This window comes from Drosophila subpulchrella, chromosome 3R (genome assembly GCF_014743375.2).
Source record: "Drosophila subpulchrella strain 33 F10 #4 breed RU33 chromosome 3R, RU_Dsub_v1.1 Primary Assembly, whole genome shotgun sequence".
Lineage (NCBI taxonomy): Eukaryota > Metazoa > Arthropoda > Insecta > Diptera > Drosophilidae > Drosophila > Drosophila subpulchrella.
In genome coordinates, this window is record NC_050609.1 from 1,961,220 (window position 1) to 1,989,158 (window position 27,939).

General features: G+C 41.4%; 1 protein-coding gene across 8 annotated transcripts in view; it reads right to left on the reverse strand.

Moving 5' to 3' along the window:
- LOC119545747 overlaps nucleotides 1-27,939 on the reverse strand; it is a 123,217-nt gene that overhangs the window by 69,164 nt on the left and 26,114 nt on the right. For 4 of the 8 annotated variants that reach the window (XM_037851575.1, XM_037851574.1, XM_037851569.1 and 1 more), the window contains exons 1-2: nucleotides 13,770-14,030; nucleotides 1,730-2,142 (exon numbers count right to left, since the gene is read on the reverse strand). The exons of 2 other annotated variants lie outside the window; for them this stretch is intronic. In XM_037851575.1, coding sequence (XP_037707503.1) covers nucleotides 1,730-1,973 — 244 coding nt within the window. In that variant the 5' untranslated portion in view covers nucleotides 1,974-2,142; nucleotides 13,770-14,030. Of the gene's footprint in view, nucleotides 1-1,729; nucleotides 2,143-13,769; nucleotides 14,031-27,939 lie in introns of those variants that run through there. 2 more of the 8 variants (XM_037851571.1, XM_037851570.1) reach the window with 2 other exon arrangements.

Here is a 27,939-nt window from a genome sequence, read left to right on the forward strand (position 1 = left end):
TGTGATTATTTAATAAACTCAATTACGAGGACATGAACCGCCCACTAAGTGCGTGTGTATTGAACCCCCCTTACTCCGCCCGTTGCAATTGTGGGGTTAATGCACTTTGGCCTGTTCCTCGAACCAATCGAATGTCCGTCATAGTTAAAGTTTTCTGGCGGGGGTAGGGCCAAAAGTCAGGCGGAGTGCAGTGGAGTGGAGCCTTCAACTTTTCCAACTGACATTTTTAATTCGTGGCTAATTTGACATTTAAGGATGCATACAAAGCTTGCAATTGTGTGGGACAAAAAAGTTTCATACACTCAGGCTGAAAAACTTTTTTAAGCTATGGAAAAAATGGCAATTAAATGGCTGGTAAACATTTTTCCCAGCCAGGAATAATATTCAATGCATTTGATTATTTTTTAAACATATTTTAATTTGACTGTTTTTTACGAGCACATACAGAAAGCAGCTTACAAGCCCAGAAAATATTCTATAACCTGGGAAAAATTCCGATAGCATTCTATTTTTGCTTAAAATGCTGCAGGCAGCTCTTGTTGCTGCTGTTTACGGCACGTAGCAACGCTCAGCAAACATTTAATTCGAGTCAAGTTGGCAGCATGAAACTGAGACACACACGTCCCATAACCCCCTCTATATATCCCCTCTATAAAGCCCTTCTATAACTCCCCCCCCCCACAAAGTCTGTCTGTCAGCCTTGCCACACAATAAAATGGGAAACAAAACCTCAATTCAAAGTGAATATAAATTGTTTTACAGCTGACGTTTGCTTTGAATTTCAAATTGTTCCCACACCGACAGCATGGCAAAATGTTAACCCCCTGGCGACCCCGTGGGAGCTTTGGGACCACTCAGCTGCATCGATGGCTGGCGAAAGGTCATTGTGTTAATTGGAGCGTAAGTGATGATGATGTCCTCCACTATCTCTCAATTGCCAAACCCTCGGGCGGAGTCCTGCTGCCCATTGAGCCATTAAATATCGCTTGGCAATTAGACTTGGCCATTTTTAGTGGCACTATGAATAGGCAATGGGCCACAAGCCGCAGTCCGATGCAGTCGAAGAAATGTGGTTTTATTATTAACAATATATTATTAGGAAGGTCAGCTTGGAAAGATTGGGAAATATAACATGTATAGCACTTTAATCTTGTTAAAGAAAATGGTTTGAATATCGTGCTCTTATCTTAAGAAAATAAAACTTAAATTGATGTTTTAAAAACTTTTAATTAACAAGGGCTTAGAGTTATACAAAATTAAAAAATGTATTAAATTTAACTCTAAGTATATAAGAGAGTTTTCGTTTTAATCGAATGTTAGCTAAATAATTTTAAAAATGAACTTTATAAATAGTATTAGTTTATCTTGATTACTTAGTTGTTTGTATAACTTTATTAACTACTGTTTATTGACATTATTTACCATTGTTAAAGGTCCTTATAATTTATTCCAAAATATACCATCCTAGCCATCCGAAAGGCCTATCAGCTAAACTCATTAATAGCTAAAGCTTAACAGTATAAGTATAAATATTACTGAATTTTTATAGGTACCCATTAAATTAGTACTTATTAGATTTCAATAACCAGTCCACTTTTATAGTACAAGTGTAACTTATTTTATTATGCCTTACTTATTAGATTTAAATTCCTGTTTCCAGTGCTTCAGTAAGTTTACCAATTTGTATAGTTAGTTTTTATAAATCTAAGGTTCCCCAGTGACCACTTACCCGATCGTCCGATGGCCAGATCCGTCTCCAAGGCCGTTGTGGCCGAGGAGAGCGACTTGTCGGTGGGCAGGGCGGCGGGCGGCATGGGCAGCGGACCCACCGTGGAGGTGGTGGTCAGGTCGCAGCACTCGCGCTCGGGGAACTCGCTGCCCAGCGCCAGGTGCAGTGCACCGCCGAAGAGCACCACCCACAGGCTGAGGCAGCTGGAGAGGATTTTCAGGTTTTTTATGCGAAAGCGGGTCATGTTGTGGCCTTATCCTCCTCTTCCGCCACTTCAAATGTTGGTTAAAGTTGATTCGTTCTATTTGCTTTCACCACTGTCGTCGGTGGCTTAATTTGGGTTTATTTTCATATTTCTTAGTTCACATTCTTTGGGTTTATTTTACTTTTGCGACTGTATCACTTCTGTTTGCCTTTAAATAAATGCATATATTAAAGCTGAACATTTCAAGAACAAACTCTCTTCGCCGAATGCCAAAATGTTGACTTTAAAACAAGTCTGGGGCTGTGCTGGCTTTGTGAAAGCCGGGAAACTGGGCAATGGAAAACTCTCGAATTGAGTGGAACAGAAAGTGCAGGGGGGGGAAAATACAGAGGACGGGGACATCACGTCGACAGTCAAACTATGAACAGCATTTACAATTACTTTCGACAAAAATGTATATAGACAACAATAGACATAATGCAGCAATAACGACAGCAACAACAGCGCTGGTAAAAGGAGGGGGGGGCTAGACGATGGTTCCGCCCCCTGCAAACACTGAATAACATAAAAACTTTTTCATTTACAATTTGCTCAGTGGGTCTATGGCCATGTAGCGAAAACACAGAAGACAAGCGGGTAACAAGAAAATGTTGAAAAGTTTTTTGGTAAATGCGAAAAGTTGTGGCTCCTCTTGTGGCTGTTGTTGTTATTCCTTCTGCGGCTTTTGCCTTATACCGCTCCGCTATCTAAATCCAGCGTTTCGGTGGCGTATGCGCATTATGCAGTATGCACACCAAGGCAAACTGCAAAATCCCAAGCGGGAAAATTAATTCACTTTGCCACTTTGGCAGCGCCTTTATCGGGCAAATCGCGCAGCTCAAATGTTTGTCGAATCAATAAAAATATAATTTGCTGCGATTTGGCTCAAAGGAAATGCAAACACTCGAGTGCTAATGCAGCAGGATAGGGATAAGGATAAGGAATGGGGACTCAGGGCTAAGGAAAATGTGAAGGGGCAAACACTGCTCCTGTGCACAATCATGTAAACAAATCCCGGCGACAGAGGACTGACGACAGACAGGCAAATGCAACACGCATCTTTGGCGCAGGAAAGCGACTTGGGAAAATTATTACCAGACATGATGGAAAAAAACAAACAGCACGGCGAAAAAGCAAGGGATATTTACCATCTGAGTGTTGGAATATAAAATGTCTGTACTCAAACTCAGCAAATAAATTAGGCAATCAAGTAAATGCCAGATTAACATCCATTTCTTCCCAATATAGATCGATATTCATGACCATTCAAAATAATGCAATAAGTTTACAATTTTATTTGTAAACAATGCATTTGACTACGTAAAAAATATTAAAAGTATTTGTATTTTGACTTCATACCTTCTAATAATATGTATTATTTACTCTTTAAGGGTGACTTATATTTTTAAAAAATTCTTTTGAGTACTATCAACTTTATTCAAATGTATCTCAGGGGTGTAGCTCCAGATCTTGCTGAGTAATCCTAGAAGCATGTTAAAGTGCAGAATTATAGACCCACTACCTTTTTTCCTGCGAAAGAGACACGTCGCAGTGCAGTCAATCACGTGGGCGTCGAGTGGGTGGCGGGGGGTCGAAGGACGAAGGACGAAGGCCGAGGCGACGAAAGTTGCCAGTCAACGGAGCGAATGCAGGCAAACTCAGACGACAAACGGCAGGGGGAAATTGTGAATGGAGAGGCGCCAAGGCGTTTTCCGCATTTCCCTTGTTGTTTCTGCTTGAAATGATTTTTTCCAGCCAGCGCCATCTAGCCAGCCCGCAGTTTTTCCCAACCCCGCCCCCTTTTTTCTCGCTGTGCAAACGCGGCCGCCGTTTGAGATGTGTTTTCAGGGCTGTCGTTTGCTTTTGAGCCAAAGTGTTGCCATAACGAGCGTAAAATGGCGGCAAAAAGACGACGACGACTATGACGACGGCAAAGACAACATGCAACGCGCTGCTGCAATCTAAAAACAAACAGTCGCCCCTTTGTGTGTGTGTGGAAAAAATAACGAAGCGAAAATTGAAACTAAAATAAAGCCATGTTTGCCTCGCAAATTGTTACGTGTGAGCAGAGCCGAGCAGAACGGCACAGGAGCAGCCTCCGCCTCAAAGTTTATTTATTTAAAGTTTCAACTTTTTGCATAAGTTATCGTTGAGGCCAAAAGGCGGCCAGCAGCCAGCCAGCCAGCCATCTGTGCCCTGCAATTGGGCTGGTAATGTGTAATAAATAAAGCAAATTAAAGCGCACAGACTCCATAGACCGCATGGCCAGGATCCAGGGCCAGGATCCTGGAGCGGAACCGAAAGTCCGGTCTCAGCTCACCAGCTGTGCAAATATCTGTGTCAATGGCCCCCGACTTTGAGAGTCAGCTTAGCATTTAAATATATCCCCTGTCCTTTGACCCCTCGCTATCCCTAACCCCAACCCTAACCCTAGATGTGTGTGTGGGCTGACCAAACAAGCCAATAAATGTACCACAAATTTGTATGTCAAGCTCTCCGAGTCACTGCATCGACACACTTGGCCAGTCCTCGGCCTGGAAAATAGAGAGAATGCCACATGCCTTTCACATGCCATGCCGAAAATTCGATTTAAAATGGAATTCTTTAGTTCTTAAGACCAGAAAAGAGGAAGGGGGCCTGGGCCTGGAGAGGGTGGCACAACACTTGGCGAAGAATCCCGAGAATGCAGGGCGAGTCAAGTGCATTAAATAGAACTATAGAATATCTAATTAGCCGCCTGCCAGTGTCGGGATCTCATAAAAGTTGCTCCTCCTTCGCCAACTGGCTGACTGGCAGTCAACGAAATTGCCGGGAAACTTTCGCGGCTCTGATATAATTATGTGCAACATAACAACTTGATATCGCAGTTCCTTTGAGGGCTCCTCCTTATGCGGTTGCACCTTGACGTCTCGAGTGACAGTCGTTGTCCTTCGCAATGTCTTCTATGCATGACAAATGCAATTGAAGCCGCCAAGTGCTCGGCTGGCAAAGTTAATTGTGATCCGGGGTAATTAACTTCCTTAAAGTCAAGGGGGCATCCAGGATTTGAGAAAACAGGAATACACAATTTAAGACTCTCTGTAAATTTGTAAAGGGGGTTTAAGGAAAAACAAATTAGAAATTAAAAATAAATAAAATTGTATTTCTCAAAAAAACCTTTTTAAAAACCTCGTCTTTGAAAATGTATTTCTAAAAAAATAGGTTAATACTAAAAAGTATCTATCAAGTATAACAATTAATTAATTGGCGTTGTCAAAATATCTTTATGTTCTTCAACGCATTTAAATCATTGTTAATATTGGAAATGGTATAAAACTATACACGTGTGTTTACCGTATTGAGAGACTATTTTAAAAATCTATAAATTCTTTCTTTAAATTTTAATCTCTCTAAAAAACTACTTTTCATCGGATTAGTTACGAAAGCAGGCAACTCTTTCATGAGAAAAGTTTCGTAGAGTTTTTGGTCAACTGCTGTCTGCCTAACTCCATTCATAATTACAGGCCAGAGTGAAACTCTAATGAAATTTTAATGGGGCGAAAGTTGGTGCAGTCCGTGGGTAAACAATCAGATACGTAATGAGTGCGCAAATGTTTGCCGCTTCAAATGCAAAACTTGTTTTCCCATTTCACTCCGCGCCGACTTGTTTGGAAATCAGCCACGAATCCAGGGAACTTATTTGGCCTGCCTGTCTTTCTGCCTGTCACGGGATCGTAACACGGCCTCATGTATTATGTAGGGCGATTTTTATTGTTTGTGAAAGTTTAAATGGGGCTGGAGGTCGCGTCTGCGGATGCTGTCAAGTGCCCTCCCATCGTGAACTTGTCCGACCTGTCCTGCTGCCTTGATTTCCCATCCAGTTCCACTCGTCTCACCTTAATTCAATCATCAGCACATATGATAATTACGAACTCACATTCGATTTAGAGCTACTGAATACCCACTTTCTCTTTAAACTCTGCCCTTTGCCACTATTTCCTTCTTCAAAGTTCTGCCATAAAATGACAGAATCGATTGATTCCACCGTGCAGACTGATGGTGGCACTTGAAAATTCGTGTCTGGCTTCTATTTATATTTACTGTATGGTAGGTATGTTGCCATTTTATGACTTTAATTTATGAGTATTGATTTCAGGTCTGTGAATCGCAGCAGATGTCATCACAGGTACACGAATATTTCTAGGCTGGCAGAATGGGTTGGGGTTAGAAAACGAATCAAACATTTAAATTATACCTGGTGGTGAGTGGGGTAGGAGAGTGATTTTCCCCTAATTGCCCGCAGGAGAGTGACGCACAATGTCAGAAAAGGGGGCTTTGTCCTATTCGATTTTACAGTTTTACAAATATCGATTGATTGCCCCGTTTAATGGGCCAATTAAACCGATTACACAAATCGTTTTGGGCCAGCGCAAGTGCATGGAAGTGGGCCAAAATACAAATTCACGTCGCATCATTAATAAATGTCGCTGCGAAGGCTACGAAAAGTCGAGCAGTGTACGACGCAGGTTAAAGGCATAATCCAATCGACCAGTGCACATACACACATGGCTCAGACCTTCAGACTCGGGGGACCTGGGCATGGACCTGGCATTAGGATAATGGATGATTACGGGGAAACGTGTGGCATGGTCTCCTTCGATGTGGCCTGGGTTTGGACTTGGGCTTGGGCTTGGTATGGGGATCGGATCGGGATTGGGATTGGGATGGCATGGTGCCATTTACATGCAGCAGCAACGTTAGTCAAAGTCATGTCTCGCACTAAGGTATCACACAATATGCACATACCACATACCCTGGTTGGGAAGGTGCTCCTCTGGCATCTGGATACGTGGTGAGCTTCTATATAAATTCAGTTCGGAATTATTTAATATTCAAACTCGTTTGCAAATAGGGAAATCGTATAAGTTATCCAAAGCGGTTAGGAAAATATCATTTGAAAAAGATTTTCTAAACGAATTCAACATTCATTTTCTAGGCGTTATTGAAAAATAAACTTTCTTAAGTAATGATTTTAATTTCATTATCATTAGATAAAGTAGAAGTTACTACACAAATTTTACAACATATATTCAAATAAGAAACAAATGTTATATTAAAATACTATCAAATCATTTAAGAAAAAAATAGAACCCAACATAAAACATATATAAAACTCCATAAATTAGTATACCTTTTCAATGGCTTAATTCTAATAACTTTTATCAGAATGCTGCTACTTTTGAAAACCATATTTTAAAATTTTTTCTGACTTCAAAAATATCATATTGAAAAATGTTTTTTTTTTACCGATTTTGGGAACATCTTGAAACTTTCCCAAAATGAAAATACTGGCTCACCCTGATGCACACTGACATGTGAGTGTGTGTGTGCAGATGGGCCCCTGCATAAAGTCAATTTCGTGTACAATTTTATTTGCATACAAGAAGGCGACCAGGAGGGCAGCTAGACAAGCCAGAGACACACTTAGACACACATTTGGCTCGTCCTCGTCTTATTGCATGTCTTGCAATTTATTTGTCTGCCCTGCCAGGACCGCCCCCTTCTACGCCCATGGCTTGGAACCCCCCCTGCATCATGGAAGTAGAAGAAAAATAGCTGCAAAAGTCATTGAATGAATTTTATGCATTGACATTCGTCCCCATTCCGTCGGCTACAACCCACACCACATTGCCAAATATTGCAGAGGAAGTGCGAGGGAGAGGGCGAATGGAGGGCCAGAAAGAGAGGGGGCTAGTGGGGCGAAAGAGAGGGCGAGAAGCCGTCAGGGTTTGCTGCGACAACGACATGTCAAACTGACCCAGTTATGCATTGTTTCCATAGTTTGCTCTTGTGCTCGTTTTTTGCGGTGTGTTCGCCCGAAAATTTGGTCAATAATTTTAAACTCGCTGCCAAGGGTGTTGTGGGCTGATGGGCGGTAATCCGCCAAACTCCAAACACAAACCCCCCCCCCCCCCCCGCACTTTCCCCTGCCACGACCCATCACATCATTCATATTCGGCGCTTTTGTCGCTCGTCATTGTCGTGTTGCCATTTAATGTTTGCACTTGCATTGATTTTGTCGCATTCATTTGTGCATTCACTTGTGTTTGCATTTTAATTTGTTTAGCAGCGGGAAACGCCAAAAAAATAGAGTCACAGTTGCGGTCAAATTGATAGAATTACTTATGGTCACTGTGAACTAATTTAGTGCTAATAAATGCAGGCTAATGTGGTTCCAGAACGAGTTCTATTCTAAATAACTTATTTGTTTCGTACAGCACTCGCGATTAAATTAACATAAAACCAGAAAAATGTGTTTATTTTGAATAAAGAAAGAACAAAAAAGAATTCTAAATTTAAATTTTGAATTGAATTACAAACAGAGCCTTAAAAGCCACACAAAATAAAAATCACAATAAAGAATATTTAATCGAGTTAAAAATGTTTAATTCAGAGCCGTTTGTTTGACACCAACTGCGTATATCTATGTGTTTGTTTTGGCACCTCGTTGCGAGTTAAATTAATTTGCATAGCTTATGGATTCAAATGAAATTATCAGCGAGTTAGAAACGAAAATCCTTCAACCGCTGTCAATGGCCATATATATATTGGTGTATGTATCGCAGGGCTTGTGGGATCGTAAAGCAAACGTCATTTCGACACAATCACACCCCTGGCGGGGAGTTAACAATGCAAACTGTCAGTGTCTTGGCCATTGACGGATTAATTGGGTCAACAAACTGCAGCTGGAGTTTACCCCCAAATCACTTGAGTCGACAGTCTATAATTTAAACATGAGTGCGGCCAGCACACACAGGCAACAAACATGAAGTGAACGAGAGGCAATTAGTGTGGCTGTGGAAGGCCCTCAGCCCCACAGACAAGGCTCTTAAAAATATTAAAAACCAAAATTCCAAAATACCTGCAAGCCACGTCTGACCGCATCAAAGCGCACTACGGTGCGTATGAGCAATATGCGAAAGAGGGAGCACTTTATGCCAAATATAGTTCCTTTTTTGAGCCACACACCCCAATGTTTTCCTTGCCCGCATGAAACGGAGCTGCTTGGCTGTTAGTTTTTTGGTCCTGCTCCAGGATCTGCTCCCGGATCTGCTGCATATGGCAGTGGGAGGAGCTCTAGACACGTATGGATGGGCATGCATACATACATCTGCCATAAAGTAATTCAGTGTTGTTCCAATAAAGTGCTTCATAAATATTTATTGGATTATCGAACGTATCGAACGGACACACACACGGCACTCTTGTCTGGAGAACAGAACGCACATTGCTCCATTGCCATAATGAATATGAAGCAATGAACATTGCAATAAGCGCACGTATGAATAAATGAGAGCACAGCGGAGCAGAGCAGAAAGAAAGGGAGAAAGGGAGCGGTGAAAGCGGAGAAAGCAGAAAGCAGGAAGCGGATAGCAGGAAGAGGGACCAAAGAAGTTTCCCATCTGAATGGGAATGAATGAGTGCTTACGGCAAATAAACTAATAGTTCAAGTGCCTTCAACTGCGGACTTTCGTAATTTAATAAACCTCTTCCCCCATTCACAGCGATCCATTGACGGATATATAAATGCGATAAATTTATTCATCGACGTTTAATTAACTAACACGCTTGGTCCGCTAATTGCATAATCAATTAACACATTTGATACTTTAATTATACACGACCGTCGGCGGCGGTGGCAGCAGGAACACTGCCTGTAATTAAAAGCGGATTAAATCCATAATCTCTGAAATTAAAGCCTCGTTAAAGTCACGAAACGAAATGAAACGACCCTGCGTTATGGAATTTTCAGTGGCAGAGTGGCGCCAAAAATTGGTATTTATTATTTATTCTGACATTTACATCAACAATCGGAATCAGGCGAGCAAACATGGCTCCCAAGGAAAAAAAAACCTCCTAGAGCCTTGCAGGTATTTAGGGTGCTTGCATATTTTATGGCCTGTCATTGTTTATATTGTTCAAATCTCTCGCCCCATATGTGCCGTCCTGAGAATTCCTTACGGCAACTTCATTTGCACATTTTACAGAAACATCGAGGCGTGTAATTCAAGGGTTGACTCGCATCCGAATACGAATCCCACTTCTCCGGCTGCACTGCTGGCAAAAAGTCAACCGAAGGCTGTTGAAAGTGCCTGGCATCGAGGCAGACTTATGCTTCGAATATCGTAATGTATTCATATGAAATGACAACTGACAAGAGAGCCAGACAAATGGAAAATCTCACTTTTTCCCCTCTCAAATCCCACCATCACCATTCTGGGCTCCAACTGACAGGGCCAGACGAAGGACGGCCAATACTAATCACACATAAATCAAAAAATGACATAAAGTGTACCAACAGCAGCTGGCTCGGTGATGGTGATCTGGCTGTCAGGCAGCTGGCACATGGCAAACTGCCGACATGTAACACGGAATCAAATCGAATTGAATTGAACTGAGCTCAACTCGACTTGGCTAAAATCGGAGTGCAAATAGGGGAACGCAGGAAAGTAGGCAACGATGGGAAAGAGCTCAATGCCATAGATTGCATGTGGGTACCAAAGCTTTGTAAAGCCGATTGCACTTGGCATATGGTAAAATCTCAAACGGCGGCGGCGGCGGTAGTCGGCATCCTGCAGCCCATGTATTATTAATTACAAATTACAGGCAAAGTACATTAAACATGCATTGTCAACTCCCCCGGGCAAACACGACCCCCCTCGATTATACTGAAAGCGATGCAGGGAACGATAAAAAAAGAAAAAATACCTGTCCCACCAGCATATCGGGGAGCTAACACAATGCCATTGTAATATCGATTACAAAGCCCTCGAAAAGCAACGCCCCAAACTACATATTAGCCTGCGCCGGCAACACTGCGTATGCGTATTAATAAGTGGGGGTGCTCATATGATACATATATGTATGTGTGTGCTTACCCCCACCTCGCATAATTGCTGTCATGAAACTCGTTATAATACACCTTCTGCGGCGTAGTTTGAGCTGGCATTTTGTCAGCTTATGAATCCACTCCACTTCACCTCATTTCACCCGATTTTCGACCCCTTCACAAACAGTGATTGATTCCCTTTGGCCGGCCGGTGAGTAATTGTTGTTGATTTAATAATTTATGGCGGTGGCAATTATTTAAACCGTGCATCGACCATCGACAAGCCATGACATCAGACCTCCTCGAATAGAAATCGTAAACATTTCGATCGAGGACGAGCGGTGCAAATGGCAAATCCCCTTCGCAGCGACACATTTGCATAAGCAAATCTGATGCCACATGCAAAAAGGGCAGGAAGGTTGCAGGTTGCAAAGGCAAATAGGAAATAGAAAGTAGAAAGTGGAAAGTGGAAGCCAGAGCCGGGCACACGTGTATGTCAAAGCGAATGAGTTGAAAAGCTGCATTAAACAACACTTAGATGTGGCCAAAAGGAAGGAGCGATGTGGCTGTGAGTGTGGGTGCAGCGGTGGAAATGATTCATGATTCGGGCGCGGACAGCGGGGAATTCAAAGTGAATGGAGCCCGCGACGAACAAAGGCAATGGATCGCTGGGCGGAAGGTGGAGGAGTGTTGCAGCAAAACAAATATTGTTAAAGTTGCTCGACAAGCAGCTGCTGCTATTGCTACTGCACACGGAAAAAATTTCAAAGAAAAATATATATTCTAGTTCCAAAATAACAATACATTTTAAGTTATTTTAAAACTATTAAGACTAGCATACAAAACTAAAACTAATCGGGGTGGAAACGAGCTTGGAGAACTACAGTCTTTCGGCATAAATACATTTAAATTGTACCTAACCCTTTAATAAAACAAACTATTAAATAATATTCTCAAACAAAATTAATAATTTTTAAGCAGCCTTTTAGCACGAAAAATTTGTGAAATAAAAAAAGGATCTTCTCAAAAAAACCAATAACCAATAATAAATAAAAAGGTTCCATATAATTAACAAATATTTTCTTCAAAAACATTATATAGTAAATTTCCCCAATGTATTTATCTTGGCTTTAAAAAAAAGAAGATCACAATATTAACTATTTATTGTCCTTCAAACATTACATATACTCTTCACTCGTTATTAAAAAATATATATCAGAAGAACTACAAATCATTTAATCACTTGACTTGGATATAAACCTCTAAACGATCTACGCTTTTCGCTGTGTAAGTAGAAAAAACTGCGCGCAGGTAACAAGCAAAACACAAGCACACAAAAGGTAGCCGGAATAAAAATACACACACAACACCGAGAAAAACTGCATAAAATGTCAAGGTAAAACTAACAAACTGGCTTAGGAGCGATTTAACGGAAACGGAAATGCCAGCGAGCGTTTAAAGCGCCGCCAACTTCGGACAGCTGCGTTTAAGATCCCCGAGAACTTCTTCGTCGTCTGCTTCTTCTTCGTCCGATAAGCAGCGGGCCCAAAGGAGTAAAAAAAAAAACAAAACAGGGCTCTTGAATGGGCCGCTTAATTAGAGTGTAAACGGGCGACAGGCGCAAAGTTCAAATCGCTGCTCAAAAGTAATTAAAAAGTTGCAAATAAAACGCAAAGAATACGGCCAAATTACGCGATTGCAAAGGAACTTTGAGACAGTTGAGAAGCGAACGCTTTAAAAAGACAAAACCCTTTTCTGCCTTTAATTTTCGGATTACGAATGGGCGCGGTGGCACTAAACAATTGCAGCAATTTCAACTCCAACTCATTGAACAGCACTTGGAAAGTACGCCAACAATTTTACGCTTGGGCCTAACCAGAAATTCCTGGCCAGGACTGCCACTCCGCACTCAACTGGATCAGTTGAATGCATTGCAACTATTTTAGGGGCACTCATTTTTCAGTTGAGTTGCCAGCGGAGTGAGTGCCACAGTTGCCCCATTTGGCTGTGGATGTTACGTATTTAGGCATAGTTTATAACCAGGTCCTGGCAGACAAGGATAGGCAGGCGACATGGAGACATGGAGACATGTGCAGGGATCGCAACATTCTGGGCCTGTGTGCGCCAGGTAATCACGTCATTATCACGTGAAATTTCGGCATTAAAGTGAATTTACGATTTGCACATGAGCACGAGCCAAGGAAAGCAAGGCAGACCAAAAAAAAAAAAAATAACTACCTGGCGAAGCCAAGGTAGCGACGCACATAAACTCACATTAAATGCGATTGCCAATTTATTTACTAAGTGAACGCCACTGAGGCGCAGCAACGTCGCAGGTTTTTTCGGCTGTGGCACCAGGACTTTGTGGAGCCCAGCTGGCTGGCAGTAGCTACGGAAAGTTGGCTCAAATTTTAGAGCGGAAATAGTGCGGCAGGCGATGGGCGATGGGCCGATGGGGTTGTAATTGAACCCGCCACCCAAAAGTTGTTGTAGCGAATAAACCTGAGCCAAGAACTTCACTCACACAGCCACACACACACACACACACACAGTGAACGTTGGCAACTTTTTTGCATACAATTAACGAAAGTGGCGCACCTAGGTAAATAACATGAAATATTTGCTTTTTCGGAGCAGAGTGGATCGTTGGGGCGGCTGTGGAGGGTTAAGGGTGGAGGCATGCGAGTGCTCAACCGCATTAACCCATTACCAGCATAAGCAGTAAGCAGTAAGCCGTGCGGCAGTCGCAGCTGCTCCTGCTCGGAGTTTTCCATGCCACTTTTCCTTTCCCTTTCGCCGGGCCATACAATTTTCCAACACATTTGCCAAATTAAATTATATACACTTTGGCCATAGTAAGCAATGGCACAAATCTCGGGCGAAGAAAGCACACTCGACTGATTCTCTGGTTTGGTTTGCTGACTGACACTTTATGATTTACAGATCTAAGCTCCGATTTCACTAGCGGATTTCGCACGTTTCTCTGCGTTTCTGTGGCAATTTTTTATTTACTCGACGATCCTCGCACGCGGCACGCACACATGCCAGCGGTGCGCCATTGGCAATTCGTTGGCATTCGTATTTCCGCTTCCGCTCGAGTCGAATTCGCATCGAATTGAAGCCCCAAAAGCGGTCCGATTGAGTCGCACTGCCCGCTTGCCATTGGCCGCGCGTCCGTTCGTCACGAGTCTCAGTCGCAAACTGCTTGGCCCGCTGAAGTCCTTAGCCCTCGGGTCCTTTCAACGCACGACGTTGGCCCAAAGGACTCGGCTGCGAGTGCTCGGCTCTGGGCCATCGGCTAGCCTCGTTCGTCGGGGGAAATGAGACAGAGAGAGAGAGTGTGTGTGTAGAGAAGCATTTGGCGCCAATTCCTGACTCCTGTGGAGAGTGTGACTCTCAAACTGCAAGTCGCAAGGAATCGCATCGAAAGTTATGGGTAATTATACGTTACGTTCTATCTTTTTGAGTTTTTGGTAGTCCAAAAAAGCCATCTTAATTTTGTAGAATTTCTTAAGCATTTTTTAAAAATCACTAGAAGGTTCCGATTCAGGAGCAAGAAATTTTTATATTGATTCCAAAATGGACAAAGGCAAATAAGAACTTTCAATTTTAAGGAAAAGGCTTAACTTCATAAAGTATTCAATACTTCATTAAAACTTCCTTTATAAATAATTCGCAAAGATAGAAATATTCTAAGTCTAAGTATAGACTAACTTGCGTTATAATGTTTATATAATGTTTTAACTAATTTAAGAACCGAACATGTACAATAATTTAACAGCTTCCAATTTCGGAATATTTTTAGTAAAATTGTTACACTTGTATTAGCATTATTTCAGTAAATGATAGCATACTTTATGGCTTAAGCACTTACTAACGGCAGTTGTATGAGTTTATGAAGTAGTAGATAGGTAATATCAGCATCCATTGCCCACAAGCACTCACACACTCAAGCAAACACACACAGGTGGCCAAGTGGAGAGATTTCCAGCTGAGAGAACGAAAGAGAGGGAGACACACACACACAATCGCACTCACACTCAGATAGTTGGAGTTTCAGGTGGCCGTGCAATTATCCGTTTTTGTTTTGGTCGCACTTTCGCCGAGCAAAGCTCGCCGTGTTGGCCTAGGACTCTGCGTACGAGCCAAAAGCTCACGACTTGACACACAAACACACAAACGGTTGGATGGCAGCTGGAAACGACGGCAGACGATGGATGACGACGCGTGGAAGTGTCCAATAAAAATTACGTATACGCAGAGAGTGCCCGAAGCGGCGGCTCTGTGCCACGAAGCGTGCGGTAATTGGCAAAAAATAAAAGCACAAGGAAATAAGGTTAACCCTTTGACACCTCACCCCCTCCACGGGAGGCCAAAATAGGAGCTGAAAAAATCTGAATTACCCAAAAAGTTCCTAAATTACTTTCTTTTAGGATTATTTTTCATAAAATATAAATGTTTTCTGCACCAAGAGATATATTTGCATAAGCTTTTCTCAGAAAAAAAATAAAAAAATACTCGGTTTAGTTGATATATATTAATTATATGCAATATATACAATAAAAATTCAAATAAAGCTTATAAATAATTCAGATATACATATTTAAAAAAATGTTTTATTATAGTGTTCGTCGAACTATGAATCTGTTTTGATAAAAACTATTATTCTGATATTCCAGAAAGTAAAAATATTCATGAGAATTTGTTCCAAAAATAGCATTTTGCTTTGTGTAAGCCCTGAAACAATGGCTCGGAATTGGCCTTCGGATTGACTGGGCCTCAAGAAATTGGCCCCGACGGGCGGCACGGGCGGCATGTCAACATGTCGCCGAGGCTATAAATCTGTACAGGCCGTCCGATGGACTCCGAGAAACGCTCCACTGAAGCAGTGGGTGGACTTTCCCCAACCTGAATAGCTGCACGAACCCCAGCCGGAGTATTTCTTCGGAGAGCACGTTGTAATTATCGCGTGAAATCAAAGCGATGCCGGACCCAATGCCCTGCCAAAACAATGAGTCCTGGCCGGAGTCCTGGCAACGCGGCTCCTCGACGGCGAGGCTCCTTTGTGTGGTTCGGACTTTTATGTTTGCCCGCAGCCGAGCTAAGCTGATTATTTCATTTCCATTGTGCTCGCCCACCGGCATAACTTAATTTTTATGGCACTTATGATATTTTAATCTAATGAAAGTGTAATTACATTGCCATTGCTAATTTATACTTAGTGCGTAGCGATTTATTTTACCTGCCACACTGCGCTTCCTCTTTGATATAAATAATATTAATACCATTTAAAAATATGCTTAATTATTTTATTAAATGGAAGTAACTCACTTATAGTAGGGCAACAATTCATGTTACTCACTTTGAACCATGGGGGACTATGTTTCGGATTGTGGTTGGGGCTTACCTGCAAAGAAAATAAGACGATAAAAATAATATTCATGCGGCGAGTGAGGGAAAAAGCTGCTGCTGGCGGGAAATTTAAGCGGGTGTTTCCCCTCCAACATCAAAGCCAGCGAAATAACTAAATGTGAATCGATTTCCAGCAGAAATAAAACAAATTTACTTTACTTTTCAAAACAAAAAAAAGGAAAGCATAAAGCAGAGAAACAATGCAGAGGGCACAGAGACAATCGTGTAGCGAGGGCTTCTGAGGTTGGAACACCTCCACACGTGCCCACAGTTGCAAATTGACTTGCTTTTGAAGTACAAAGCATTTGGCGTTGCCACCTGCAGCCCGTTGGCTAAACAACAACATGCCCAGCACAGCATAGCACAGTACAGAATAGCCCAGGATGGAATTGAATCCTCAGCGGAGGATACACATACACCACGGGCCAGCGGCGCAGGAGCGAGGCGCGAAGGAGGCAGAAGGACAAAGACGTGAGAATTGCTTATTTTGTGAAAATTAGAAAATATCACAAAACGCACAAAAACCCTCATACCACTTCATGCATGCACTGAAAAAAAATGGGAAAATGCAACACGGAAATAAATTTCAGCTTAACTAAAATACACGCTTATCTGATAAAACATTTAAGTATTTATAACAACTAGTTTATACACATTTTATATATATTTGTAATAAATTGAAAATATAATATTCAAATCTATTTATTAATATTGATCCTTTTCTATACCTTTTTATTTGATAAATTTTGTATTAAGAAGAAGTAAAAACTTAAAGAACTATATCGTTTCTTCAACAATATTATTTTTAGTTTTAGGACAAACTTTATATAATGTTTTAGGTTTCTAAATACAAAAAATTTAAGAAATTTTTTGTTTCGATTTCATGAGCCATATTTTCTCTCAGCGTAATGGCAACACGCAGTTGTGTCTTGAAGAACGAGCAGGGATCTCCAGTCGCCCGTGTGACAGTTGCGAGCTACTTCAGCGGCTCCTTGGCTGCATCGCCATCTCGGTTACGGTCTGCATCTCCATCTTCATCTCGAGATTCAGATTCAGAGCAGCACATAGCAGGGCAGAACCCTTTCTGGCTGTATGTCAACATCAGCGCGGTTTGTTGCCCTGCAGTCCATGCATAATTAGTAGCAATGGCAGCAGCCAGATAGCCAGGCACTCGAAACCGCAACACGGAAGCAGCATGTTGCAAACAGAACAGGACTCTTGTCGCATCCATGTCAGCCAGGACAATTGCCGCTGTCACTCCGCCAGTTGATTGGAGTGAAAGTTAAAGTTGCGATCCTCTAAGTAATTGTCGCCTTGTTCTCGTCTCTTTTCTGCATTTCTTTTGGAGCTAAGCTCAACCCTTTTGCCTCATAAAACTCCCATTGAGAAATTGTTAATGTTTTGCAGGCCCAAGAGCAGAACGAGCTCCGTAAAACGGATATACAAAGCAAATTGTGTGCATTAGCCAGGACCTGAGGGGGTGCGAAAATGTCCTTCCAAATTGAACAATTTTCAATAAAGGCCCGCACAAGGCAGCCAGCCAGGCCGAAAGGTAACATTGGCCCAAATATATGTATGTACATTGGCCTATGTGTGTGCCTTGGTTACGGTCAAAGGACACGTATAATAGATTGCCAGTTAGTTGCCTCAAAAAGGACACACATTTCAACACAGAGGCGGCAAATAAGCCGAAAAGTTATCAGCCCTTAGACACCAAAGGTGTTGCTAACACAAGCTATCGAAAAAATGCTGGGAAAGTTTAAATAGCCCTTTGACTGGGGAAAATGAAGTGTTGTTGAAGCTGCCGGAGGGTAGTTATCCGGACTGACTTACCCCCTGCAGCTCTATTCATGTGTTAATCCGCGTTTTCAATTAGCCAAAGTTGCCGCTGACTGAGCTCCACTTAGCCAACAAAACAAAATAGAGATGACTCAAAGGGAGTTTTGTTCAGGCATTCTTGAGAGCCTTTGAGCTAACTGTATTCGAAAAGATACAGGATTAAATGAAAAAAAGCATTAGCTTACAAAGGAAGTTTCTACTAAAATATTATAACAAAAGTGTTTTATTCTTAGCCTATTATTTATGAATGATATTCATGAAAAACCTAATATAATCCCTTTTATGTCATATCTTAAAACGGGCATTTAGCTTAAGAAATTAGCGGAATTCATAGAATCTCTATACTAAGTTATATAACAAATAATATAAACAAACCAATGTAGCAACTTATTATAAAAATATATATATATATTTGAACACAACGAAGTCTTTCAAAGCTTTAGTTTGTAATTTTAAGCTCACAGTAAGTAGAAAGCCGACGTCTTTTTTGGGATTATTAAGTGCAATGAGAAAGCGGGTGCTAAAATCACCAAAACTGTAATCAACACGTTGCTGTGTGCAAGCTTAGGAGTCCTTTGAGTGCTTTCATTTCCTCTTAAGCTGCTGGATCCCCATTAAAAATGGCTAATTTTAGACGGTATTTTTGAATGCAGTCCGAAAACAGTGCAGGTCCCCGGCCAAAAGCTTTAGCGTTCCGACGCGTTGTTAGCAAGGAAGGTGTCTGTCTGTTTGACTGTCTGGCTGTCTAGTCCCATTGTCTTGGCAAGTGTGACGAAGTGCCGTCTGTGAGTGTGTATGTATGTGTGTGAGGGTCCTGGCTGCACAACAGTGTGTCGGTGTCTATGTGCGAGGGCGTCCTGACTTCCGCTCATAACTCGACTCGACTTTTAGCCACCTCAAGAGCCGACTTGACGGACGTGGCTTATTGTTTCATTTTGCTGCCGCGTTGGCTTATAACTGAAACAGCATACAAAAGCAATTTATCAAGTCCTAATTGTGTGTGTGGATGGGTAGGTGTTCTTGTCATTGGTGTGTCAGGTGAACTCAGCTTTAGTTTGTTGTACTCTCAAGTTGCCTCGACGCCACCCTTTTCCCGGCCCTTTTCCCACGATCCCATTTACTTGCGGCTGACAATTGATGAACTTGAAAGTGGGGCACGGGGGTGCCTAAAAAATATATGGCAAATCCGGATTGACACTTTCCATATTCCACAAAGTGAACTCTGCGCTCTGGCTCTGTTTTATTCCACATTTCGGGGCATATTTCATGCACGAGAATAAAAAGCTATTAGGGCTAGGCGTGGAGCTGGGAAAAACGAGAAAAGACAGCCGGGCCAACGACAGCTGTCTTCAACTGCAGCCCGAGTGCATAAATCTTGCGCGGAAATGTCAGCGCAGGACGAGCGACAAAAACGCGCCCAGCACTGTGATAAAATGGCCGGCGTGCAGCTCTTATATGACACCACTGCCACCTACACTCGGAAAAATCGGAAAACTTATTGGAATTGATCTTCATCGACTAATTGCTAATTTAAAATAAACGGTACTAAATTCTGGCAGAAGCAATCTTGTCTCATCGGAATACTTCATTTAAAAAATGTTGTAAAGTGTTTCTTTTTAACTCGCATCACATTAAAAACTTTTTTCCAAAAAGAAATAGCTTTTCAAATATATAATATAAATGAAACACCTTATAAATTGTTACTGAATGTATAATCTTAAGTTTCTATTAATTTATGTTGCTTTAAATATATCTTGTCCACGTTTTTTTATTTCTTCATCCTAAAATGCCTTAATAGAAATCAGTTAAAGAGCTGATTGTGAACTTAAAATATATATTTTAAAAAGAAAACCTATTCTTATTCAAAGAAAAATCTAATGAAACTTTAAGCTTAAATAAGTTTGGAATATTATTATCTTTTAAACTTTATCCAACTGGATCTTTTATGGGCATGGCATTACTTAGTTCTATATGGCTTATCGAAATTAATTTTAAAAGATTGCCTATATAAGCTAGTTAAGCCTATGGATTTTAGACGTTGAACATTTTTTGTATTTTTTGAAAACTTTTGAAATTTGTTATAGTTAGTTAGTTAGATTTTTCGAATTTCTTTCAGTGCCAGCTACTGTTACATCAACTGAAAACTCCCAGTTCACTCGTTACAGTCTGGGGTTTCTTAAGCTCGCAGATTAACTCAAGGCGAAGGGGGGTGGCGGAGCTTTGTGGGGCCGAAGGGGAGGAAGGGTACTAGCTGTCGACAGGCAACAGAATCGCGCGGTTTTTGGCCTCCTTCCTTTCAGCGGCAGAGCCAAGTCAAATTGCAAATTGCATATTCAAATGCGGCGGCTTTTTCCAGTCTGCGGCTGTCGCTTGTACAAATACTAAAGATTTGCTCATGCAGCGCAAAAATAACTGCCTGACTATGGAGTATGGTATATAGGGTCCTTCGCATTTGACTGTCAGACAGCGAGAAATGAAAGGCGCAAATGTTTTGGCCCAAAATTGAAAATTAAATTCGCCATCCCCAAAAAAAAAAGAGTTGCACAATCGGCTTTTACATACCTCATATCTCTGACCCGACCTGACCTGGAAAAAAGAAGGGGAACTGTCTTGGGAGATTTGGGCCCAAAGAAATGTCCCCAAAAAGGGCAGGCAGGAGACATCAGACACTAATGCTGATATGGTTTCATCCTCTCAAAAGGCAAAATGCATCCAGCGGCGGCAGTTGCCGCGGGGGTTCCCGGCAAAGCCAGCGATTGCGCAATATGTGCGATGTGGCATGTAGGACTTAAGATGTGGGGGTAAGAGCAAGGTGCTTCCAGGATGCCATTCCGCATCCCACAAACAGTTGCAATGCTAATACTAGGTGTATAAAAATATTATTGATTTTTTCAAATATTTTTTATAGTCTATATATATATTATTCCCTAGTAGGTTTAGAAATAAATCACAAGTTCTTTTAAATAATGGGAAAAGTAAAGTAAATTATAGGAAAAATATAGCTCCATTTTGTGAAACTTTTTGGTAATTTTAACTTTTATTTTAGAGCAAAGCTACTTTTTAAATTTTAATATTTATAAACATACCATTGTTTATTCATTGAAGATATTATTCTTGTAAAAATGCAGACAAACAGGTTTAGAATAATGAATGAGTTAAATGAAAAGTACCTATTGCTGGCAGCTTTAATACCTTTTTTGCTTACCAGCGTATTGCCATAATATATTTTATTAACTTAAACTAGCCTTAAACGTCTCTTATACATAAAATGTAGTTTAAATTAAATTGAGACTTCCTGGACTATGGCTGTGGCCCCATCTGTTTATTCCCAACGACTCTCTGTTTGTGTGGGTTGTGTACGCTAATGATTCAACTCATTTTGTTGGTCTTACTCAATTTGATATTCCTGCCATGCCGGCAGCGCCAACAACGACAACCACTGCCACGACAATGGGAAGAAATGGGACTGGGGCGCTGAAAGGAATGGAATCGCGACGGCGACAGGATAAGATGCCACCAAGTCGGAGCTCAGTGCTGAAGGCAGTCAGCCTGCCAAGATAGTTGGCCCAATCGCTGTCCCCGGCGACTAGACTCGCCCTCCACTGCATTTTAGCCATCCAGCCAGCCAGCGAGGCAGTCAGGCAGCCAGTCAGCCACTGATGACAACTTAAGAATGTCATTAAATTCTCATACAGCACACAAAAGCTGCATGTGCTCCATGGCGAAAGAATTGCCACGAGGATTTTAGGGACGATTTAAGTAGCACGGATTTAGTGAGCGGAACAGCAGATGCTTGCCACTGCAGGGCAGCCTGCTGACAACATGGGGAAACATGAAGACGGGCCCACAAACAGCACAACAACAATGGCAACTACTACAACAATAAATGCAAGAGCCAATTCAACAGCAAATACAACAATGCACAGTGGCTACTGGTTTAAAACTCCTTTTAAAAAAATGTATATAAATTTTGATTACAACACTTACAAGGTTCAAGGGAAAACTATTTTGAGCAAGGCCATAAGACATCAAAGAGATATGTTCCTAAAAATCATCTTTTTATTAAGGGACTTTAAAAGTTTGTAGATTAACATATGGGAAAAGTTTTAAAACATTTCGTTTTACATATTGTTATTAATAGTATTGATTATAAAATTATTTAAAATATTTTTGAGTAACGTTTAAAATATAAAAACAACTAAAATATCATCAACTACTTATTAAAATGTAAGTCTAACTATTTTTGACAAAATGCATTAATTTATCATTGCTGTTCTTGATAATTCTCGTAAGAACGAAATAAATTTAAGACCCGCAACTTATTGTTGAATAAAAATATATATAAAATATATTTTAGCCAATGTGCGCGGGTTGCATTTGGAATGGCAAGCAAGTAGTTGTCCTTCCTGGAACCAGAAAAAAAGAAAGGAAGGAAAACTTACTTGCAATTGCAAAGTAAAAGAAAAGCAGGCGAAAAAGGAAACCTCGAATTGCTGCGGTATTTTGTCTTCTTTCTTCTCGCACTTTCTTTTCTTTTTCCACGTTTTTCCTGCTTTTTTCTAAGCGCATTTCATCTGACATGTGCAACGCATTCGCATTCAAAAAGTCTATTTCCCGTGCAATTGCAACAATGCGTGTGTTTGTGTGTATGGGATATGTAATTGCATGCACATGTGGTTGTGTGTGTGTGTGTGCTCGTGAGAGTGTGTTTGTGGGAGGACTTTTCCTCCTTTTTTGGCTGCCTTTGGGCGCAAGGAAAACAAATGAGTGGCGGCTGACGACTGCAAATGTAAAATGCATGAGGCCTCTGGATGGGAGGGGAAAAATGTGGAAAGGGGGAGGGGGAAAGGGGTGGAAAAAGGGGTGGTAAATTCGGTGGAAAGAAATGGAGAGCAGAGATGGGATAGAGAGATAGTGGCAGCCAGCGGCTTATTTAGTATGCAAGTTTGTTGGCGACATCAACTAACCAAAATTGCACACACATGCACACTCATCAGATGCAAAAAAACTTAAATGTTCGTCCTTTAAAGTTTAATAACCCAGCCGTTTTCATGCCCTGTTCCCAGGGATATCCTGCGATCCGCTCCCGATGTCAATTTCAATGTGGCTGCTGCAGCTTACAGAATAAACATCGAAATGATGGGATTTGGAATTGGTCAAGTCAGATGACTGCAATATCTATTTGCTTATGCGCCTGGCATCCCAAAGAAGATGAACGTGCACTTAGAAAAAAGTGCCCATTCGTAAATTAAAGTTCACATAAATGTCCTTAACAACTTGAGCCTCCAAATAAAGCCAAGTTTTCAACTTTTGTAAGCAGAATAAATAGAGCAAACATGTTGAGCAATTTAATGTTCTAGTATATTTTTTAATAAAACCCAATCTTACTTTAAGTTTTTTTAACTTTACATTTTTTTTACTGCTTGATAAACCATTTTAAAGACTTATGTTACTTTTTAAAAGGCACATATAAATTTATGCTGTTTTTAATAGGTCAAAAATATAAAAAAAGTTTTTAGTGTTAAAGCGAGCTACTTCTGTTTAAGGTTTGAAAAACAAATGAAAAATTTTTTAGAAATGTAAGATCTTTTTTTATTACACATGCGAAGAGGTCACTGTTTCTTTTTTTAATGTTCCATAATATTTTGATTGAAAGGCTTACATCCATTACACCCTTTTCTCTCACTGCAGCAAAGCACTTCGTCCTTCCTGGCTTTCAAAAGCTCCTTAGCCAGGAGCAGACGGAAGCCAATACATGGCAGCGGGCATTTATATTAAACATTAACATAACACACGGGAAATGCGAAATGCGAAGACAACGCACTTGGCATGCTCAACATGCTGGCTGGGGCTGACTTCGCCCTCTGTCATTGTTGATTGCTTATAAAAATATTTATAAAATGCAGATTGCATAAATACAATATGCAGCCCAACCGCCATCCATCTATGTATCTGTATCTTTGTATCTGTATCTGAACGTTTGCCTCGTTTTTTGCTTGTGCTTGGGCTAATGCCGTAATCTGTGGAAGCCTGATGAGACCGATGACAATCTATTTGTGCATTTCTGTTTGTAAGCGTTTATTTATTTACATTGATTCGTTTTTTATTCATTTTACCCCGGGCCCGAAGGCAATGGCTGTAACCACAACAATTGCCAATGTAATTGAAAACACACACGTATGAAGACAAATGCCTGAAGGCCAGTGGGACCCAAGTTGTGTGCTGATGTTTTCCCAGTGTTTTCCCGCTTGCCAGCGCGATTTTCATTTTATTTCACACATTTTTTCCCATTTCACACATGATTTCTGATTGCCAAGCCTAATGCGCTCGAAAATGTTGAGGCAACCCAGATAAACGAAAGTGAAGAGGGCGCAAAAAATTGCATGTAATGAATAAATTTCGAGGGAAAGCTGAGATAGGAATGGGTGTCGATGGCTAAGGGGCAAGACCAAACGCGGTGAAAATGAGCCTGGCAAACGTAATGGAATTGCTGTTGCGTTAAATTTTTCAATTTCATTCAATTTACACCAGGCCCACCGCAGACGCACGCAGGAAATTTTTGAAAGTACTCCACCAGCGAAACGTTGAGCAGGAAAAGCGGAAAAGCGGCTTGGAAAGGTGAAGGGGAAGGTCGGACTGTAGGTCGAGGTGGAAAGTCCCGGGCAACGCCTTGAAGTTTGGCGGAAATGTAGCAATTTGTATGCTGCGCCTAAACGAATTTTAACGATATGTGAAATGATATTCGAGGCTGATCAAAAATGCCAGACCATGCCACGCCCCCTCTCCCCCATCCGCCCACCTGCTTAAGTGTGTGTGCCAGTGTTCTACCTTACCTTTCGGCAAATTGCCGTGTTCATTAAAAAGTCAACGCCAGCATCGTAAAGTCGTATATGACCGGGAAATAGGAGAATAGGGAAAGGCAAGGGGCCATGAAATTATGCATATACACTTGGAAAATAAATAAATAGAAAGTCTAATATAGCCACTAATGATGGCAACTAATTTTATAAATTGTAATTTTCCCAAAAAAAATCAAACGTCCCAACTAATCAAATTAATCAAATTTGGTTAATTTGATTAGTTGGGACGTTTGATTTTTTTTGGGAAAATTACAATTTATAAAATTAGTTGCCATCATTAGTGGCTATATTAGACTTTCTATTACAATTTATTTTCCAAGTGTATATGCATAATTCCATGGCCCCTTGCCTTTCCCTATTCTCCTATTTCCCGGATAAAGTGATAAATCTAACCTTAAACGAATATACTCGAGCGTTCTCTCTTATTATATATAATAATAATGTTCTATTTAAAATACTAGAGCGTTAAATAAAAAATTCTTATGTGTTAATCTTTTCGTTCAGAGTTTTTTAAAAATCAACTACCAAAGTTCTATATACAACTTTATAAAGGTCAAAGAATAGATTTAAATTTAATAACCCTCCAAAATTACATATATTTGTACAAATATGTATTTAAAATTTTCTAAATATAATGAAACCACAAATCGTTAAAGCCAAATCAAAGGAGTTTTGACACTACGAATGACATATAGAACAAGTTCACATGGTTTGACGTATTGAGCACTGAGTCTTTTTACAAAACTATTAAAATCTGGCCACACTGCAGAATCGAGTGGCGCCCAAGTTGCCAGCTGCAGAAATGCAGCTCCAGCGGCATTTTGGCCATGGTCACAGCCAGCCAGCCAACTTTGGCTTTCGCTTTGAGCCGATGTGAGCTGCCCCGAACTGAGTTGTTGCCGCAAACTGCAAAAGTGTCAACAACTTGTAATCACCAAGGTAGCCAAGTGGGCGGCGGTGGGCGGTGGCGGGAGTAGGCGTGCCAGAAGCCAGCCAGCACTTGGTCACATTTTAACACCTGCTCGTTATCAACTTTTGCCGGCAACAACAACAGCAGCAATGGCAAAAAATGTGAGAGAATATTGCAGCGACACCAGCAAACTTTCATATTTTTTGGCCAGCCTGGCAGTTCTGCCCTGAATTATGTCAAAGTTGCGGGCGGCAGAAACAAAAAACCAAAACTAAACTGGGAGAAAAAAAAGATGCCAAGGGAAGGAAAGGTGAAAACTGCATAGAACAAATGCCGTAAAGTTGCAGGCGGTGCAAGGTGGTGGGCGGGGGTCAAAGGGCAAGAGGGCAAGAGGGCGTGTGGCGTGGCCCATCGCTCGTTCATTAGTGTTGTCAGCTTTGGTGTCACAGCCTGAGGCAGGACTCGCCACCCGCCGCTTGTTGTTGACACTTTTTCATGCAAAACAAGTTGGCCAAAACACTAGGCCCCCCTCTACCCCTCCGCCTGAAACATTCTGGGCCTTAAATTTATGGCAATCCAAAGAAACCCGATTCGAAACAATTGTAAATTCAGGCGTGAAACAATTACGGGCCCGGAATGTTTGGAAATAAATTTAAAAATCCCCAAAAAGGGCCACCGATTGGCAGTCCCATTCTATCTGTTTAACATATTCGGCAAGGGTGCCATTTAGATCGAATGGAAGGGATATTGAAAGCGATTTGAAGCAGCGATAAATGTGTAAATTTTCTAGCAACACGACTGATTAAATGCCGTTTGAAAGAAATAAATTCTGGGAATATGCGTGGCCTTTGACCTTAATTTGAATACAAATTAAGCGGAACATACTCCTCCCTCACTCTTTAGTTCAGGAAACCCTCCTAAAAATCAAATGCCAACACATTTGCCTGAAAAACTTTTGCCTTATGCCACTAATTACTTGGCAAACACGGCGGGCAAGAAACTAAAACAGAAATAAACAAAAAACTTAGGCATACGACACGGAATGTCTTCATAATAATAGAAAATGCAAACGAATAGTTCCGCACCGAAAAGCACGCCCATCGAAAGGCAACCACATCTCTTGTCCAACTTGATTAATGGACGCCCACTTGAGGTTCGAGGTTCGAGGGACCAGGAGTTCCTGTTAATCCCCCGACCTTTTGGCCTTTGTCTGCCATGACCAGCCATCGCCCGAAAGTGTCGAAAAGTGAGCAATCACTGCAAAATGCGACGAGCTCTGGTAACAATCACGCAATCTACTTATTACCCATTAAGGACCCTCTTCTTCACTGGCACAGGGATGTAATGGTAATCGATCAAGGTGGAGGAGGTGGTGAGCTGGTGAGCTGGCGGAGACCACAAAGCCGACACGCCATGTCCGAGTGCCAAGTGGACTACACTCCGCTGGCAGACACTCATCTGTCAGGCGGCCAGGAGAGCTGTCCTGCGAGGTGACAAATCATATTGCCGACAATAAAGTCAACATTGCGGCACCAAGGACACGGAAACGGAAATGGAAATGGCAACAGCAACAGAAGCGGTCACGGTGATGGCGACCAGATCGAGCGACGCCTACACATGTCACTTGTCACTTGCCGCCGATGATGCCTCACTGCTAATATCCTTTTAAATATCCTTTTAAAGTCGGCCAGTGCCCAAGGCTCCAATGCGGCCTGCAATTGGCCATGCACACGCAAATATAATTAGGCACGCACGAAAAATGAAAAGTCAACACGCCAAGCGGATTTCTCCTTTCTCCTGCCACTTTCCCCCAGCAAGGACTTCCGGCCGCAGCGACGACAACTGGGAAAACTACCAGGAAAATTCTAAACGGAGAAAAATACCCCAATCGAAGAGAGAGAATAAAGTTTTTAATTTTCTACTGCTGATTGAAATTTTGAACTTTTAAGAATGGAATAAATTCGATTACTTAGGAGCGTCCAATTGGTAGTCATTGGGAGACTTTAGAGCTCGAAATAAAATGGTTTTGTAGTCTTCTGGTTTCCACTGCAATTCTCAGTTGCCAATAATCAAAAA